The 15,938-nt window shown below is 34.9% G+C and overlaps 1 protein-coding gene and 1 pseudogene across 2 annotated transcripts; one reads left to right on the top strand and one right to left on the bottom strand.

The window, feature by feature from the left end:
- Positions 1 to 1,284: 1,284 nt before the first annotated feature.
- LOC141707695 (phosphoglycerate kinase 3, cytosolic-like) lies at positions 1,285 to 2,957 on the top strand (annotated as a pseudogene).
- Positions 2,958 to 3,219: 262 nt separating this feature from the next.
- On the bottom strand, positions 3,220 to 13,511 carry LOC141707694 (thiosulfate/3-mercaptopyruvate sulfurtransferase 1, mitochondrial-like). 2 transcript variants are annotated; one of them, XM_074511012.1, is made up of 12 exons: positions 13,425 to 13,511; positions 13,220 to 13,331; positions 12,201 to 12,260; positions 11,988 to 12,050; positions 11,714 to 11,838; positions 11,427 to 11,589; positions 11,225 to 11,284; positions 10,531 to 10,589; positions 9,865 to 9,946; positions 5,038 to 5,101; positions 4,275 to 4,342; positions 3,220 to 3,600 (listed from the first exon to the last, which is right to left on the bottom strand). In XM_074511012.1, exons 2-12 carry the CDS (start codon positions 13,298 to 13,300, stop codon positions 3,490 to 3,492), a joined length of 936 nt encoding a protein of 311 aa, XP_074367113.1. In that variant the 5' UTR covers positions 13,301 to 13,331; positions 13,425 to 13,511; the 3' UTR covers positions 3,220 to 3,489. The 2 variants fall into 2 exon arrangements, with proteins under 2 accessions (XP_074367113.1, XP_074367114.1); XM_074511013.1 differs by lacking the exon at positions 13,425 to 13,511 and having other exon boundaries at positions 12,201 to 12,253; positions 13,220 to 13,333.
- Positions 13,512 to 15,938: the final 2,427 nt, after the last annotated feature.

Here is a 15,938-nt window from a genome sequence, read left to right as displayed (position 1 = left end):
CTATATACGTTATACAACGAGTCAGACAAACAATTTAACACATAGTTCCGACAGATGTAGTCGGAGTGCTTCCAAGCATCAGCAGCATACACAATCTGCATGTTACTCTCAGCAGTGAGCAACGGTGGTTCTTCCTTAAGGAAGTGATCCATATGCAACGTGGTTAGATAAAAGTGCATCTTTTGTTGCCAACGTTTGAAGTTCGTTCCGTTGAACTTCTCAGGTTTTTCAGCATGTGCAGCAGGCACAGTTGGCATAACAGGTGCAGCAGGTACCACGGGTGGAACAGATGGTACGTGCGTCTGTACTACAGGTGTATGCACACCAGTAGGCACCGCAGGTATGATCGGAGGAGTGAATCCTGCCGATATCTGTCCAAGAGGAACACTAAACTGCCCAATGACAGTGTGTCCCACAGGCACATGTCCCGAAGGCACATGTCCCGAAGGCACATGTCCAACAGGCGTTTGACCCCCATCAGATCGTACGATCCGTGCGTTAGGGTTAATCGGCTGCTGGTGAACCCCATCAGATCCAGTGATCTGTGCGTTGGGATCAGCCGTCATGTTCATCGAATCGTTCACAGTTTGGTTCTCCATCGATCTGTTACTCAACAAAACAAGCAGATACAGATGTATCAGTCACAGATGTATATAAAATAAATAGCTTTAAGATTGTGAAAACAATCTGCGATTAATACAAATAATCAAACAAGTGTGTGCGTGAGTAAACGAAATCAAACGGAGGAAGAAAAGATATAAACAGAAGAGAGATCCTCGAGTCCAGTTGAAACTGTCTCCTTAAAGCTATTTCGCCTCTCACCGTATGTGCGAGTCGATAGCCTCCCAGGATAAAATGAGGTAGCGGCGGCGTTACGGATAACGAGCACCTTCAGCGAGCTTGAACGGGCACGAAACTATCACCGAGAGAGAGAGATTTGTGTTTAGAGGCGAATATGTTTTTGGTGTGTCTAACCCTAACGCCTTAGAGGTGTTTATATAGGTGTAGATAGACTTGTGCGCTACTCTTTTCCATAATTAAATATCATTAATTATGGAATCGGTGTAATACTTGCAAGCTACTCTATTCCATAAATAATCTGAAAAAGAATCAGATTAAATATATCAAGACATACACCATATCAATTAATCTGAAACAAAATCAAATTAATTTATGTCATAATATTTGAGCCAAATTCTAATGGAAAATAATAATTTCCATTATTAAGAGAATATCATCATATCTCACACATCTTTTAGTCATAATGCTCAAAAATATGACTTACCAATATGGGACTTATACCCATATTTTCCAACAGCTTCAACTGAGGGTGTGACAAAATTCTTGAAGCCTTCTGTTGCTGGTTTTTTGATGCAAAAGGTTTGTATGTTAGTAGCTTTACAAGTATCTAGTATTATTTGTATGATGAGTTCTGATCGTAAAAGTTAGCAAAGCATTGCACATTGTTTTGTTTAAAGACTCAACAACTGGTGCGATCCTCTTTCAATTGTCTCAGATGATAAGCTAGAAGCAAATACAGTTAAACATGATATGTTGTTTTTGTTACTGTTGGGTTATTGTTTTTAGCGATCTCTGTGATTGGATAATAGTGCAAACTCATTTGGTTTGTTAGGGATTTTGAAACTTTTGGGCAAGGTGAAATATGCAGCTATATATTATGATATGTTTTACTTGGGTTCCTACCTTTGAGTTGCAAAAATCTGTCATTTGACTTGGTTTTCCATTCTCAGGAGCTTGACTATCTAGTTGACATTGTTACAATTCCGAGGAGGCCATTTGCTGCTATAGTTGGTGGCGCAAAGGTGTCCAGTAAAATTGGTGTAATCGAGTCGCTTCTAGCGAAGGTCAACATTCTTATCCTGGGTGGAAGAATGATTTTCACTTTCTACAAGGCACAAGGTTTGTCCGTTGGATCGTCACTTGTGGAGGAAGATAAGATTGATCTTGCTGCATCACTACTTGAGAAGGCCAAGTCCAAAGGTGTTTCTCTACTGCTTCCTTCGGATGTTGTTGTTGGCAGACTGTCCCTGCTTCTAGTATTCCTGATGGCTGGATGGGTCTAGATATGGGACCAGATTCCATTAAGACATTTAGTGAAGCTTTGGACACTACAAAAACCATCATTTGGAATGGACCTATGGGTGTTTTTGAGTTTGACAAATTTGCAGCAGGAACAGAGGTATGGTATACTTTTCAATAATTTTGTTTCGCAAGTATGCTTGTATTTTTTTGTGCAGTTACCCATTGAAAAAAGTGGTTGTGCTGAATTAGTGTTTTCTACTGCTTAGTTAAACTTAATTACCAACAATCATTTTTCTTGTGTGTTACCAGGCCATAGCACATAAATTGGCAGACCTTAGTGGAAAAAGAATGACCACAATTATTGGAGGAGGTGACTCTGTTGCTGGTGTGGAGAGAGTTGGACTTGCAGAGAAGATGAGTCATATTTCCACCGGTGGTGGTGCTAGCTTGGAGCTACTTGAAGGAAAACCATTGCCTGGTGTTGTTGCTCTGAATGATGCTGATTATATATAAGGATCAATGTTTTCCCCTTCTATAAACACTCTCTAGCCTGCGCACTGTGTTATGTACTACGTTGGGGTTTTTTTGAACCTGGGTGATCAGGATCATAATATAACTAAGAGTTAGCAGTTCAAATAACAATAAACAGAGATTAAGAGCATCGTGTGTTTTCCTGTGGTTAAGCCCAGCCCCCTTGATAGAGTCATTATTTTTCTCCTCTTATCACAAAATTAAAATTTAAGATTTGCGATTGTTAACAGAAAGATGTCCTTCTAAATCAGAATATCGAATTGTACCGGTTATAACTTACGATAAATTTGTTCTTTTGTATGTTTTGCACAAGCAGAAATATGGAAATCTATATTCACCGAATTATAATCGTAGCGTTTAACCATTTGGGTCCAAATATGTGTGGCCTCTATTTATTTATAAGGAAAAAAGACCTACACACTTTGCAAGATTTCAGATTGAGGGATATGTTCCCTTCTATCTTTTATGAAGGTCAGCATGAGTGGAATTTGGTTTGTACTTTCGATATGTATCAAGTACCATTTTGTTTGATATATATCTTGCATCTAAATTTACAAAATTGAATTTTTCTAGCATTTTTAAAGCAGTATTCTTATTGTGAAGGTGCTGTGACTACTCGAGTTCTAACCAACTATCAATAAGACGATGGCAGAAGTTAGCTTCAAACTTTGATGCAACAAGTCAAGGTCTGATGACTCAAACACACTTCCAAGTTCCCAAGTACCAGAAGATTCATCTCATAAACCATCCCTATGAAAAAAATATAACAATTTTGAAGACAGCAAATGGCTAGATAAGCCAAAGAGGAGCCCCTCCATGTCAAACTCTTTACTTGAATGTGTTTACATACTTTCTTCACAAACATTACTTAATATCTAGTGCTGATCAAACCACTTGTGTTTTTTATCGAGATTCTCACAAGGTTTCAGCAACTTCTACGATATTAAGAGTATCCGGGTGTGTTACCCATTCAGTCCATGACCCGTCATATACCGGAATATTGGTTTTTCCTAGAAGATGCAGACCCTGAAAAGGTACAAATTTCACTGTCAGGATATTATTACCACACTCCTCAACTTCAGGTGCATAAAAGAATACCAGACACTCAGGCAGAATAGCAGCTTCATAAGATTTCAGATATATTAATTAAACCTAAATATTAAAATCTATCTAAAATTAAATGACACAATTAGCCACATTTCAGAATTCTTATATGAGATTATGATAGCATACATTCTTTTTCTTTAATTATACAGCTGGTATAAATTTCTATATATTTAAATTTTAAGGGAGAAGGTATATGAGAAACAAACCTTAGACTTTTATCGCGCACTGGATGCACATATGGTAGCGCTCGGGCACTCATCGATTCTTTTATTAGAAATTAGAAATTTTACGTAACAATAATAGTTTAGGACAGTAGTTACCTTATCAAAACAGCAAAAAAAATGGAGTTTACATATTCTTATTTGTGGTTTTCAAGTTTTAAAAATCCAATCGGGACCATACACTCCTTTATAATGGAACCAGGTAGTACAATCTAACTCAACTTCTTCAGGAACCATTTGTTTGTTTTTCTGTTTGTACAAATGTATGTATGTACACATTGCTCTTTGCAACTAATGATTTTCAAAGATATTGAAGAGCAGAATCATACAGCAAACTCACATATGAAAAAAAAAAGACATTCTGAAATTTACCAGTGCAAGAATGCAAGCAGTTACACCAGTGGCACATGAAATCATGATAGGAGCGTCCAGCGAGATGCCTATAAATAAAGGATTCGAATAGGTCATTAATTCTGGGGACACAACACAGTAACACATTAACTGAGCTTAGAAAACAGATATGAAGGAATTAGTATGCTTCAGGCACAATATAAATAGACATATATCAATGTACAGTTTCAGACTTTCAGTTAATTACCAGTACACACAGTAGAAAAGACCAATTTAGATACACCAAGGACAAGATATAAATGACAAACGTTACATGCCAAAGGATATGGTGGCAGCACATGTAACATTTTTTTCCTTTTGATATTTAAATTTGTAAATAATCACTTCCTTGATATAAAAAATCATATTTAGAGAACTTATATCCAATAACTAGTAAAATAAAACAAAATTTAAAGGAGGGGGGGGGGAGAAACTAGTATGGTGATGAGACATGAGAAATACGGCTACTTCAGAAAGTTTGACTTCCGACTATATGTTACTTCAGCTCAAGCCAATATTAAGGTAAGCTTAACTTTAGTATATACGCAAGCAGCCAGATATCCTCTTTAGTCCGCAAGACACTCAATCATTTCCAGGAAATGCCAGGTACTATTAAATTACTAACACAAGGCTTCGTAAGGCTTCACGCGACGACATTGTGCTCTAGGACTTATTTTCTTTTTAAACAATATAAGCACCAAGATTAAAAAGTTTGCAAATGTGTATGCAGCATATATGTTCTAACCTTCTGAATCAAACTTTTCTTTGAGCTTCTCTGTTGATAATAGGGTCTGTGAGTCATCCATCATCTGCACAGAACCAAGAAAATGGCATCAAGCAAAGCAAAGGTTTTGGAGTTACACTTTTAAGCATGGCAATCATAAATTTGAAACTAAGCAAGATGACTGAACAAAATGCCTTCATGGCGAATGACAATAAAAACAAATATGATTCTCACTTCCCGCCGAGATGCACAAAAAGCCCGGGCCCGAAAATCTGGTCCGGCCCGATCCGGTCAAAGCCCGGCCAAATGACAATCATAAATTTGAAACTAAGCAAGATGACTGAACAAAATGCGTTCATGGCGAATGACAATAAAAACAAATATGATTCTCACTTCCCGCCGAGATGCACAAAAGGCCCGGGCCCGAAAATCTGGCCCGGCCCGGTCCCGGCCCGGGCTTAGGGCCTCGACGGGCCCTATATTTTTAGGCAAAGCCCGGCCCGGCCCGGTTAAAAGCCCGGGCTTCAGCCCGACCCGATTAAAAACCCGAAAAAGCCCGGTTAAAATCTAATTATTCTAATATATTTTCTTATATATTTATGAATTCACATTTACCATAAATATAAATAATACTTTAAACACATATATATTTACATATTTGTGATTAATAATATTATTTATTTACTTTATTGCATAAATAATGAAAAAGATATAGTAAATACACTATATATATTTGGATAACAATGATAAAACATATTATTCTATAAACACGTTTATTTTTTCCGAACTTAAATGTTTTCAATGAAGTAATGTTTTCATAAAATATTCTATGTAAACTAATACATTTTTACGTTGATCTAGTTGCTAACATATGTAGTCTTCGGAATCTCTAATAAAACTCGATCCGATTTAAATTATTAAAAAGCCCGGCCCGATCCGATCCGGCCCGAAAAAAGCCCGGTTAGGCCCGCCTCGAGGGCCCAAACAGGCTCTAACATTTTCGGAAAGCCCGGCCCGGCCCGGCCCGGCCAAAGTCAAAGCCCGAAAAGCCCGGGGTTTTTAAGGCCCGGTCAAAACCGGCCCGGTGGGCCTTTTTGTGCATCTCGTCTTCCCGGGCTTCTAGATAAACAATAGAAAATAGCGCTCCATTCGGTTAGGGGAAATGGAATGAGTAGAAAGTAATGAAATATTTTGAACAAAATTAGAGAAGGAAAATAAGGATGTAAGAGGGAAGAGTGAAGAAAAATGAAAGAGTGCAAATTATCTATCAAAAGTTTTGTGAAGGAAAGAGGAATGAGACTTCATCAAAAGAAAATTGCGCTCCATTTGGTTGGGTGGAATGGAATGAGTAGAAAATAATGAAATATTTTGAACAAAATTAGAGAAGGAAGATAAGGATGTAAGAGGGAAGAGTGAAGAAAAATGAGAGATTGCAAATTATTTATCAAAAGGTTCGTGAAGGAAAGAGGAATGAGACTTCGTCCCCGTCTAAGTGGGACTGAGCTTGCGCAAATTCAAATGAACAGATTAGAGGAAAGAATAAATATTATGAAAATTTACCCATAAAATAGGACACATTTCGTCCCCTTCTCACATAATTTTATTCCTTTCAACCAATTAGCATATAAAAAAAATATGTTCTTTGAGGTGTTGTGTATATATAGGGTCGCGCTCCAATGAGAACCGTGAGAACGGTGATTTTTGTAGTTGAAAGTGGTGATTTTTGAAAAGTTGAAATTTCGAATTCGGTAAATTGCTGATTTTATGCAAACTAAATATTTGAATTTTGTAAAATTACGAAAATCACCAGTTCCCACAGTTCTCATTTGAACAACATTACAAGTAGCACAACAACACTATCTTGTGAGTCCAAAAACTTTTCAAAGCCTCAAAACCCAAGGCACTTAATTTGGAATTTACATCAGACATGTATAGCTGTATATCTGATCTGAAAACATGGTCTCAAATGCATCAAAAGAATAGAATCCATAAACTATGATAAGCATAAAATATTCATGTTCAAGTAGGAACATCACAAGTTTTTCTTAAAGTCGCTTAGTGAATAGAGTTCTTGCTCTCTAAATTATATCCCTATGAGATGCACGTGCACATAAAACATGCACACACACATAAAACAGACATGTGTGGCTCTTATGATCTTCTTGCAGCCCTGAGTGCTTCTTCTGGAACGAGAAAATTATAGCAAATTATACAAAGTCAATTTTAACAGCTACTACTGAAAATAAAAATGTACGTCAATCATTACATTCCTTGCAAATATTGCAAGAATATAATGCTAAAATGGTCTTATGGCTTCATTATAAGCCTCTAGTAATCATATAAGAAAAAAATACTAAGTAACCATAATTTTAATTAGAAGAAATCAAATAGAACATTTCACCTGAAATGGGAGACAAAATCTTTCTAGGTCCTTCTATATCAAAATAACGAAGAACTTCTTCATCACTCTTCCCACTTAGATGGTCTAAATGGTAGAACATTTGGGGGGTGAAGTTCCCCATAGTACATATCATTTGATGCTCTATCCCCGTCATTTGAGGAAGTGGTAAGGAGAAAAAAAGATGAAAGGGAAGTGGTGGAGTTCATCTTCTTTACCAAACGATAATGAGAAACCCTAAAGCCGAGCAAAAGATGATTAAAGCAAGAGTAACAACAGTGGATTAAAGCCACTTATAACCATGTACTCCACTGTTGTTACTCTTGCTTCGATCATCTTGGCCGTAGGGTTTCTCCTTTATCGTTTGATAAAGAAGATGAACTCCACCACTTCCCTTTCATCTTTTTCCTTCCCCACCACTTCCTCAAATGATGAGGATAAAGCATCAAATGATGGACACTATGGAAAACTCCACTTCCAAATGCTACACCATTTACAGCATCTAAGTGGGAAGAGTGACGAAGAAGTTCTTTGTCATTTTGACATAAAAGAACCTAAAAAGATTTTGCCTCCCATTCCAGATAAAATGTTCTATTTGATTTGTTCTTATTTAAATTAGGGTTGTTGGCTTGCTGAGCAGGCCTAACTCCACCCGAGCCCGCACGGATTTGTTTTTGGGCACGTCCCAAAAGGCCTCATTCTAATTGGAGTTGTCTGGCTGCTTATATTCTAGCAAACTGCCCCTCCCACAAACGATGTGGGACAATTCCTAACAATCTCCCCCTTCACACATCGGGTCCGACACCTGTCGATTCTTCCTCCTTCAGTGTGACCAGGCTCCCCCTCGACCCATACTGAAAGTTCATCTGGCTATCTGCTCCCCCTAGGCCCAAACTGGAAGACCCGTCTGCCTTTTCCTTGAGCCCATTATGGGGCAAGCCCATCTGCCTCTCCCTAGGTCACTTCTGGAGCCCATCTGAGATTGTTATGGACCGTTTCAACCATAGCTCTGATACCACTTGTTGGGCTTGCTAAGCAAGCCTAACTCCACATTAGTATGATATTGTCCGCTTTGGGCCGAGCCCGCACGGGTTTGGTTTTGGGCACCTCCCAAAAGGCCTCATACTAATTGGAGTTTGTCTGGCTGCTTATATTCTAGCAAACTGCCCCTCCCACAAACGATGTGGGACAACTCCTAACAATCTCCCCCTTCACACATCGGGCCCGACGCCTATCGATTCTGCCTCCTGATTGTGTGACCAGGCTCCCCCTTGACCCATACTGGAAGTCCATCTGGCTATCTGCTTCCCCTAGGCCCATACTGGAAGGCCCGTCTGCCTTTTCCTTGAGCACATTCTGGGGCAAGCCCATCTGCCTCTTCCTAAGTCACTTCTGGAGCCCATCTGAAATTGTTATGGACCGTTTCAACCATAGCTCTGATACCACTTGTTGGGCTTGCTGAGGAGGCCTAACTCCACATTAATATGATATTGTCCGCTTTGGGCCGAGCCCGCACGGATTTGTTTTTGGGCACGTCCCAAAAGGCCTCATTCTAATTGGAGTTGTCTGGCTGCTTATATTCTAGTAAACTGCCCCTCCCACAAACGATGTGGGACAATTCCTAACAAGGGTTACTTGGTATTTTTCTTATATGACTACTAGAGGCTTGTAATGAAGACAGGAGACAATTCTAGCATTATATTCTTGCAATATTTGTAAATATTTGCACGGTATGTAGTGATCAGCGTTCATTTTTATTTCCAGCAATAACTATTAAAATGACTTTGTATAATCTGGTTCATTTGCTGTAATTTTCTTAAGAGCCCATCTCGTACCGTAAGCACTCGGGGCTACAAGAAGATCGTAGGAGCCATTATTTGTTTATGTATATAAGTGTGAAATTACTCCTGCATTTGCAAAAGGTAGTCCCTTCATAAAAAGTGGATGGTTGACTACAATATTAAAACTTCGAGTATGTACATAGGCCAGATTATTGCTAATCATTTATGCAAGGAATTTTGTGTAAAAGATAAAGATGATACATTACGAGTTAAGGAAACTGATGAAATCATATTGTTTAAATAGGTCTTTTAAACTTAAACTATCTCCGATTTCTTTTCTTTTTTAAAGGTTTACAACTTTATAAAAGAGAGTAACGAACAATATTCCAAGGTCATTGACGTGGTTGTAGTTTATGTTACCATTTCGGATCATTTTTCCATGCTGAACCCTTAAAGGTTATTGCACAACCATGTATGCGTGTATAAATATTTAATGTAATGTGGACAGATAGTTCTTTTCCCATTTATACGTTGAAAGAGCATACGTACCTGATGATTTGTTCTACGTTGTGTTATTTCAAGAAATCATACTTTGATTGTAGTTATGATCATTAGAACAAGGACCATTTTAATCAAATAGCTGGCACTTGCTAAAAGAAATTTTACTACCTCTGAAAAAGAAATGCACTTGCTTCCTGGTATATGACCACTTCTTATTCCCTTACGAGGCTCTGGTGCAACCCCATCAAACCTGTGAGATACAAAATGCTTATTTCCCTAAATGCAAATGAGAAACGCATATTTAAAGAACATGTGTTACTTACTAGTGTACATGAACTAGGTATAAAGCGATAAACAAATTTCACTTAAAAACAAATTGAGGCCTTAGTTCTATAAGAGTTCACGAAGGGACTTGGTGTGAAAATATGCAATACAGTATTATTCCAAGATCTAATTGATTAGATATTCAGAAAAATCGTAACTCATTGACGCCACATTCAACCATAAATATTTTTCACAACTCTTCTCCATTACTCCCAACTTCTACTTATGCTCTTTTCTAATAATTACTTGAGCTTTCGTGGGGTGATTTGCATGCACTCTTATTATTATAACCTAAGCATGTTTACATTTTCTTGAATGGTTTCCATCCTACAAAGATATAGAGCTACACATGATAGACATAAACAATATAGGTAGACCAAAAATGATTACTAGATACTTAAGTTGAACTGTGATGAAGTAGTGTCCCAAATATGAGAATATACAGGAGACTAGCAGGGACCAATGCAAAGAATAACCTTCAGTAAATTGATATGTGAATAGAAGTGATACCTTGGTTTTGGACGAGCATCTACGTGTTGATAAGATTTCTCTTCCATGTTCCTTCGTATCTATAGTAGTTTGAGAATATAACATTTAGTTTAAGGGAGTGGATTAACGCACATAGAAAAAAGTATTCATTTATGGGCATCAAGATAAAAATGTAATGATTATACTAATTTCCTTTATTTTACTGTTTTATGATCTCAAATCGGTCATAGGCAGTGGGAATATCCAATATAACAATTCATAACTTATTATGCAAAACAATTATTACCAAATTGTAACTGAGAGAGTTCACTTAATCCATTCCATGTTCCGATGTGTATTAGTAAATGTAACTAGGAGAATTGTCATATGTAAGCCCTACAAGCGGTCCATAATTCTTCTGCTCTCTGACCATGTTAGATTACGAGAGCATCTCAGTTGGTTCTCAGTACTTGTGAATAAAGAAATACTGAGAAATCAACACATAGAAGATGGGTAAAAAAAAAACCCTGCTAATGTCTCTATACATAAAAGAAGGTCATGTTTAAGCTATTACCCCCAATAATTGATACCATTTTCTAAATGGAAAAAAGAAGAGGTAACTGATGCTAGAGCATTTCAAGAAAAAACTAGTCATAATATAAATATTTCTGCCAGAATCTTCCATAACTTTTCAATGTGAGAAAATGAAAGCACTTTCTATACTGAGAAATATAACCTGTTCATGTGTCCAAACAAGATGGGGCTGCATTTTGGTCTGAAATGTAAAAGGAGGAACCTGAAAAATACATAAAAGCCCAACTGAAAACATTTACTGGCAAAATATGAGAGATGTGACAGTTATTGAAAACACAAAAATGGATTACAAGATTTAGTACTTTTGTGAAACAAACTTGGTCACACAATAATAATAGACTTACCATCTCTCCTTTGTATACTTTTTCTATTGCTTCATGTGCGAGACTAGCTTTCAAAGTAGCATCGTTAGAAGCACTTGATTCGACATCAAATTTCGAATCACGCCATTTTGGCATCCCTCCATCTAACACCCAAACATTATCATGTCCAAAAACTCGAAACATCCTGTCCAATCAACTAATTTAATATGTTTGGTTTACGCTTTAATACATGTAACGCTAAAGTGCATACGAATAAATTAAGTGCACAAGTACAATCATTGACTATTGGTGTGCCACCAATCACTCACCACCACACACGAGCTGCACTGTAAATTCCCTTGCAGTCATAAACAACCACTTTATCTTCATTTCTAATACCAAGAGCAGAAACAGCAGCAGCAAAAGCTTCTTCTGATGGCAACATGTGTGGCAGCTGATACAGATCATGAAAAATAAAAGTTGCATGTTTAGCAACAAAAGAAAGATTATTCCGCTCTTTAAACTGAAGAGTGATATTCGAGAACAAAGAATCCAGTATTCTTAAAGATAGAAAATTTGAAAACAGAGGAGAAATCATCTCACTTCTGTAGTTGGATCAGATATCTTGTCTATGTCAAAAAATAGGGCACCTGGAATGTGGGAGTTCTATCCATTGCCAAACAACAACAGAAAAATAAAACAGAAAAAGAAGAAGAATTAGTACCAATCAAGCAGATTATGTTGCAAAATTTAAAAACCTAGATTTAAGATTCATTGTACTTATGAAAAATTAGTTTTAAAAGAAGAGAACTGTACCTGATACTCTTGAAGTGGATCTTTTTGTTCAGTTGGCATATACCAGGAGCCATCTAGTACCTTACAAAAAACAGATAACAATCCATATTAATAGTTCAGATACCATACTAAAAATGATCAAGTCTTCCCAAATACCAGACATGATGATAAAGAGCATATCAACTATTATGAGACAATTTTCCAAACTATTGCATAACTATTATGAGACATGATGATATTTTTGGCATCTTAAATGGTATGCAACACTACACTATTACAACATTGTCTTGAAGAAAAAGGAGTTACACATGTATGTATCAGTAAGTCAGTAGCCATAATGTGCTGAAATGCAGACTCAATTGAGTAGGGTTGTTAAATTAGGGGTAAAAGACTTAACAATCTACACCCTATAAATCAAAAGGCTTTGGCCTAGTGCTTACATTACTCCTTTAGGAGTCTAATGTTAAGAGATTAAGTTCCAGACTCCGGACTCTTTAGAGGCAACGTTGAGGGTGTGTGAGTTGAACTAGAAATCCGAAGTGAACAAAAAACATATCAAAGCAAGACTAGGGAAGAAAAACTGAATCAAATAACTCAATCCAATTTGATATTTTTTTTCTCAACTGGGATTCTCAAAAAAATTGACCCATAGTTAAATGCATAAAAAGAAGAGGGGAAAAACTTGATAAGCAAAACAAAGAGAATCCTAGTGAAGACTGAAGCCATATCAAATTGTTTTGCATTGAAGTTACACAAATGATCAAGATACTGAATATTGGAGAAAATGCAATCATGAGCTTTCTACTTATCAATGTACTCCTTGGTAATAGTTTTGAGCAGTGGGGGATGATTTATAGTTGAAAGATAATGAAAAATCGAAACTGCTGGTATTTATTTTTTTTGCTAATTGATTACACAAGAATGAAGTCGAACTCTTGACATCACGCAAGGAGTACAGGAGCTCGACCAACCAACACTTGGTATATTAAAGAAAGAAGTGCACGAAATTGGCGTAGTAGTAATTGTGAGTGTATGTATACCTTTAAAGCAGGGTGATGGAGGTTAAGATGGAGCCATTCAACTGAAACTACCGCTTCCCCAGCTATTGTTGCAAATTCCATCCCCCCTTAGCTTTATAGGACTACTGATACTCTGATTAATTCACAGTCAAAATTATATTATATATATATATATATATATATATCAACGCGAACACAACACTAGAACTATTGTTTTAAGGACAACCTAGTGGATGATGCGCGAGCACCCAATTTGTGTAGCAGCCTTTTGGGTCGAGATGATATAGTTGACTCATCGGTTGACTTCCTTTTTATTTGCTAAATTTATTCGCCCCTCGTTCCCATCCACGAATAGTTATATACGAGTTACCGATAAAATATAAAAAATTAGAATAATATAAATATTATTAAGTATTTAATTTAATATTATTATTAATTAATTTGAAGTTTTAAATAAAAAAAAATTATTCAGAGAAAGCTTTATACCAATTTTTAGTTATTTTTTTAACTTTTAGTGAATTATATATTATTTCAACTAAAATCAAAATTTAATTTAAACTCTCATCTTAAATACCAGCCATAAAGGTTAACAACTATTTGTCTGCTCGGCAATGCTTATTTCTAGAAATAATTTAATTCCTAAAAGAGTACGTTTATTTTGTATTTTAAAAATAATATTTAAATTTAAAATTTTAAAATAATTACTAATTACTTATTACTATGTAAATAAAAATATGTAAAACTATAATCATCAATATATTTGTATAAAAAGAAGACGGCGGTGTTTAGGTGGCGGCTATCAAATTGTCTCGGTATAATTTTTCATTTTCTCAATTTTTTAAATTATTAAATATCAAAACTGTCAACTACCTTGTATTCCCCTAAATATATTATTATCGTTCTCGATATTCTCCTAAAATTTTTAGGACACCTTCAATTAAGATTTCTCAATCAAATTATCATCATAATATTTTTTCCAAAACTTCCACTTTTTTTAATCAACTTACTATTTTGCTATTTTCCCTATATTTATTTTTAGGTGGCGCACCTCAAATCGTCTCAATCTATTTTTCTATGTTTCTCGATTTTTTGAATATTAAATATCAAAACCTACACTACCTTATATTCTCCTAAATATATTATCATTGTTCGTAATATTCTCCTAAAATTTCTATAACATCTTAAATTAAGATTTCTGAAATCAAATTAATATCATAATATTTTCCTAAAATTTCTACTTTCTTTTAAATCAACTTGTCATCTTGATATTCTCCCTATTTTATTTTTAATACCATTTCTCCTCTTTATCATAAAGTCAACTTAATATATTATGTTTTCCTAAAAAAAAATTCTTAATTTTTATCCTCTTAAATATTACATAAACAAATATCTATAAATATTTACTATCATTTATAATATTCTCATAAATGTCCCACAACATCATTTATTATGGTTTTTGAAATAAACTTACCATTATAATATTCATCTAAAATTACTTTTTTTAAAAATAAACTTACCATCATAATATTCTCCTAAATTTATTTTTAATACTAAATCTCATCTTTATCCTAAAATCAACTTATATTTATCATCCGTTCATAATATTCTCCTAAAATTTTCACAATATCTTTAATTAAGATTTCTGAAATCAACCTATGATCATAATATCTTCCTAAAACTTCTACTTTCTTTTTAAATCAACTTACCATTGTGATATTCTCCTTATATTTAATTTTTAATATCATTTCTCATCTTTCTCCTAACATCAACTTCATATATTATCTTTTCCAAAAATATTCTCTTCATTTTTAGAAAGACAAGTATCTATCAATAATTATCATCATTCGTAATATTCTTCTAAAGTTCCTACAATATCATCATTAAGGTTTTTGAAATCAACTTACCATTATAATATTTTTCTAAAATTTTTTCTTCATTTTTTAAAAATCAACTTACCATCTTGATATTCTGCTACATTTGTTTTTTAATACTATTTATCATATTTATCCTAAAATCTAGTATAATATATTTTTATTTTCTTTTAATTTTTATCCTGTGAAATATTATAAAAACAAGTATATATAAATATATTTTTAAAAATTATATCATTATATTATACTTATGTAAAGCATAAGACGAGGGCGGTTATCATTTCGATCTATTTTTGTAATTTTCTTAAAAATTTATATTATTAAATAGAAAAATATTACATTGATTATTGACTAATAAATAATATAATTTTATAATATTAGAATTGTGAATAATAAGAGAGCGCCTCGTTGGAGTAAATATATTTAACGAAAGAACGAATTTTTAAACTTCTTGATTTTTAAGTTTAATTATTATTTATAATTTCAAATGACTAAAATCAAATAAAATATATATTAAAAAAATATTATTTTAGAAGGACGCAGCGAAGCGCAGTTTAGTAAACTAGTTTATAACTAACGTAATAACCCGTGCGATGCACGAGTCATTTTCTAGATTCTTTTTATACATCATGCAATTATAATATTCTTAGAGCAACTCCAACACTATCCATATATAGGCTCTTAAGTCAAATTTTGAAGAAACGGAGATAAAATTTCTCTCCAACAAGTTCTTTGTCCCCCTCTATAACATTAGGAGCTTCGAATGAATACCCCCTCCTCAACTATTATTATATTATATTTTTCTTACCCGTCTATTTAACATAAATGACTTTAATGAGTAAAAAGATAGATAGAGGGTGAGTTTAAGG

Source organism: Apium graveolens, chromosome 2 (assembly GCF_009905375.1).
Source record: "Apium graveolens cultivar Ventura chromosome 2, ASM990537v1, whole genome shotgun sequence".
Taxonomy (NCBI): Eukaryota; Viridiplantae; Streptophyta; class Magnoliopsida; order Apiales; family Apiaceae; genus Apium; species Apium graveolens.
The sequence above is the reverse complement of the archived record's forward strand: the minus strand, read 5'-3'. Positions and strand labels throughout refer to the sequence as shown.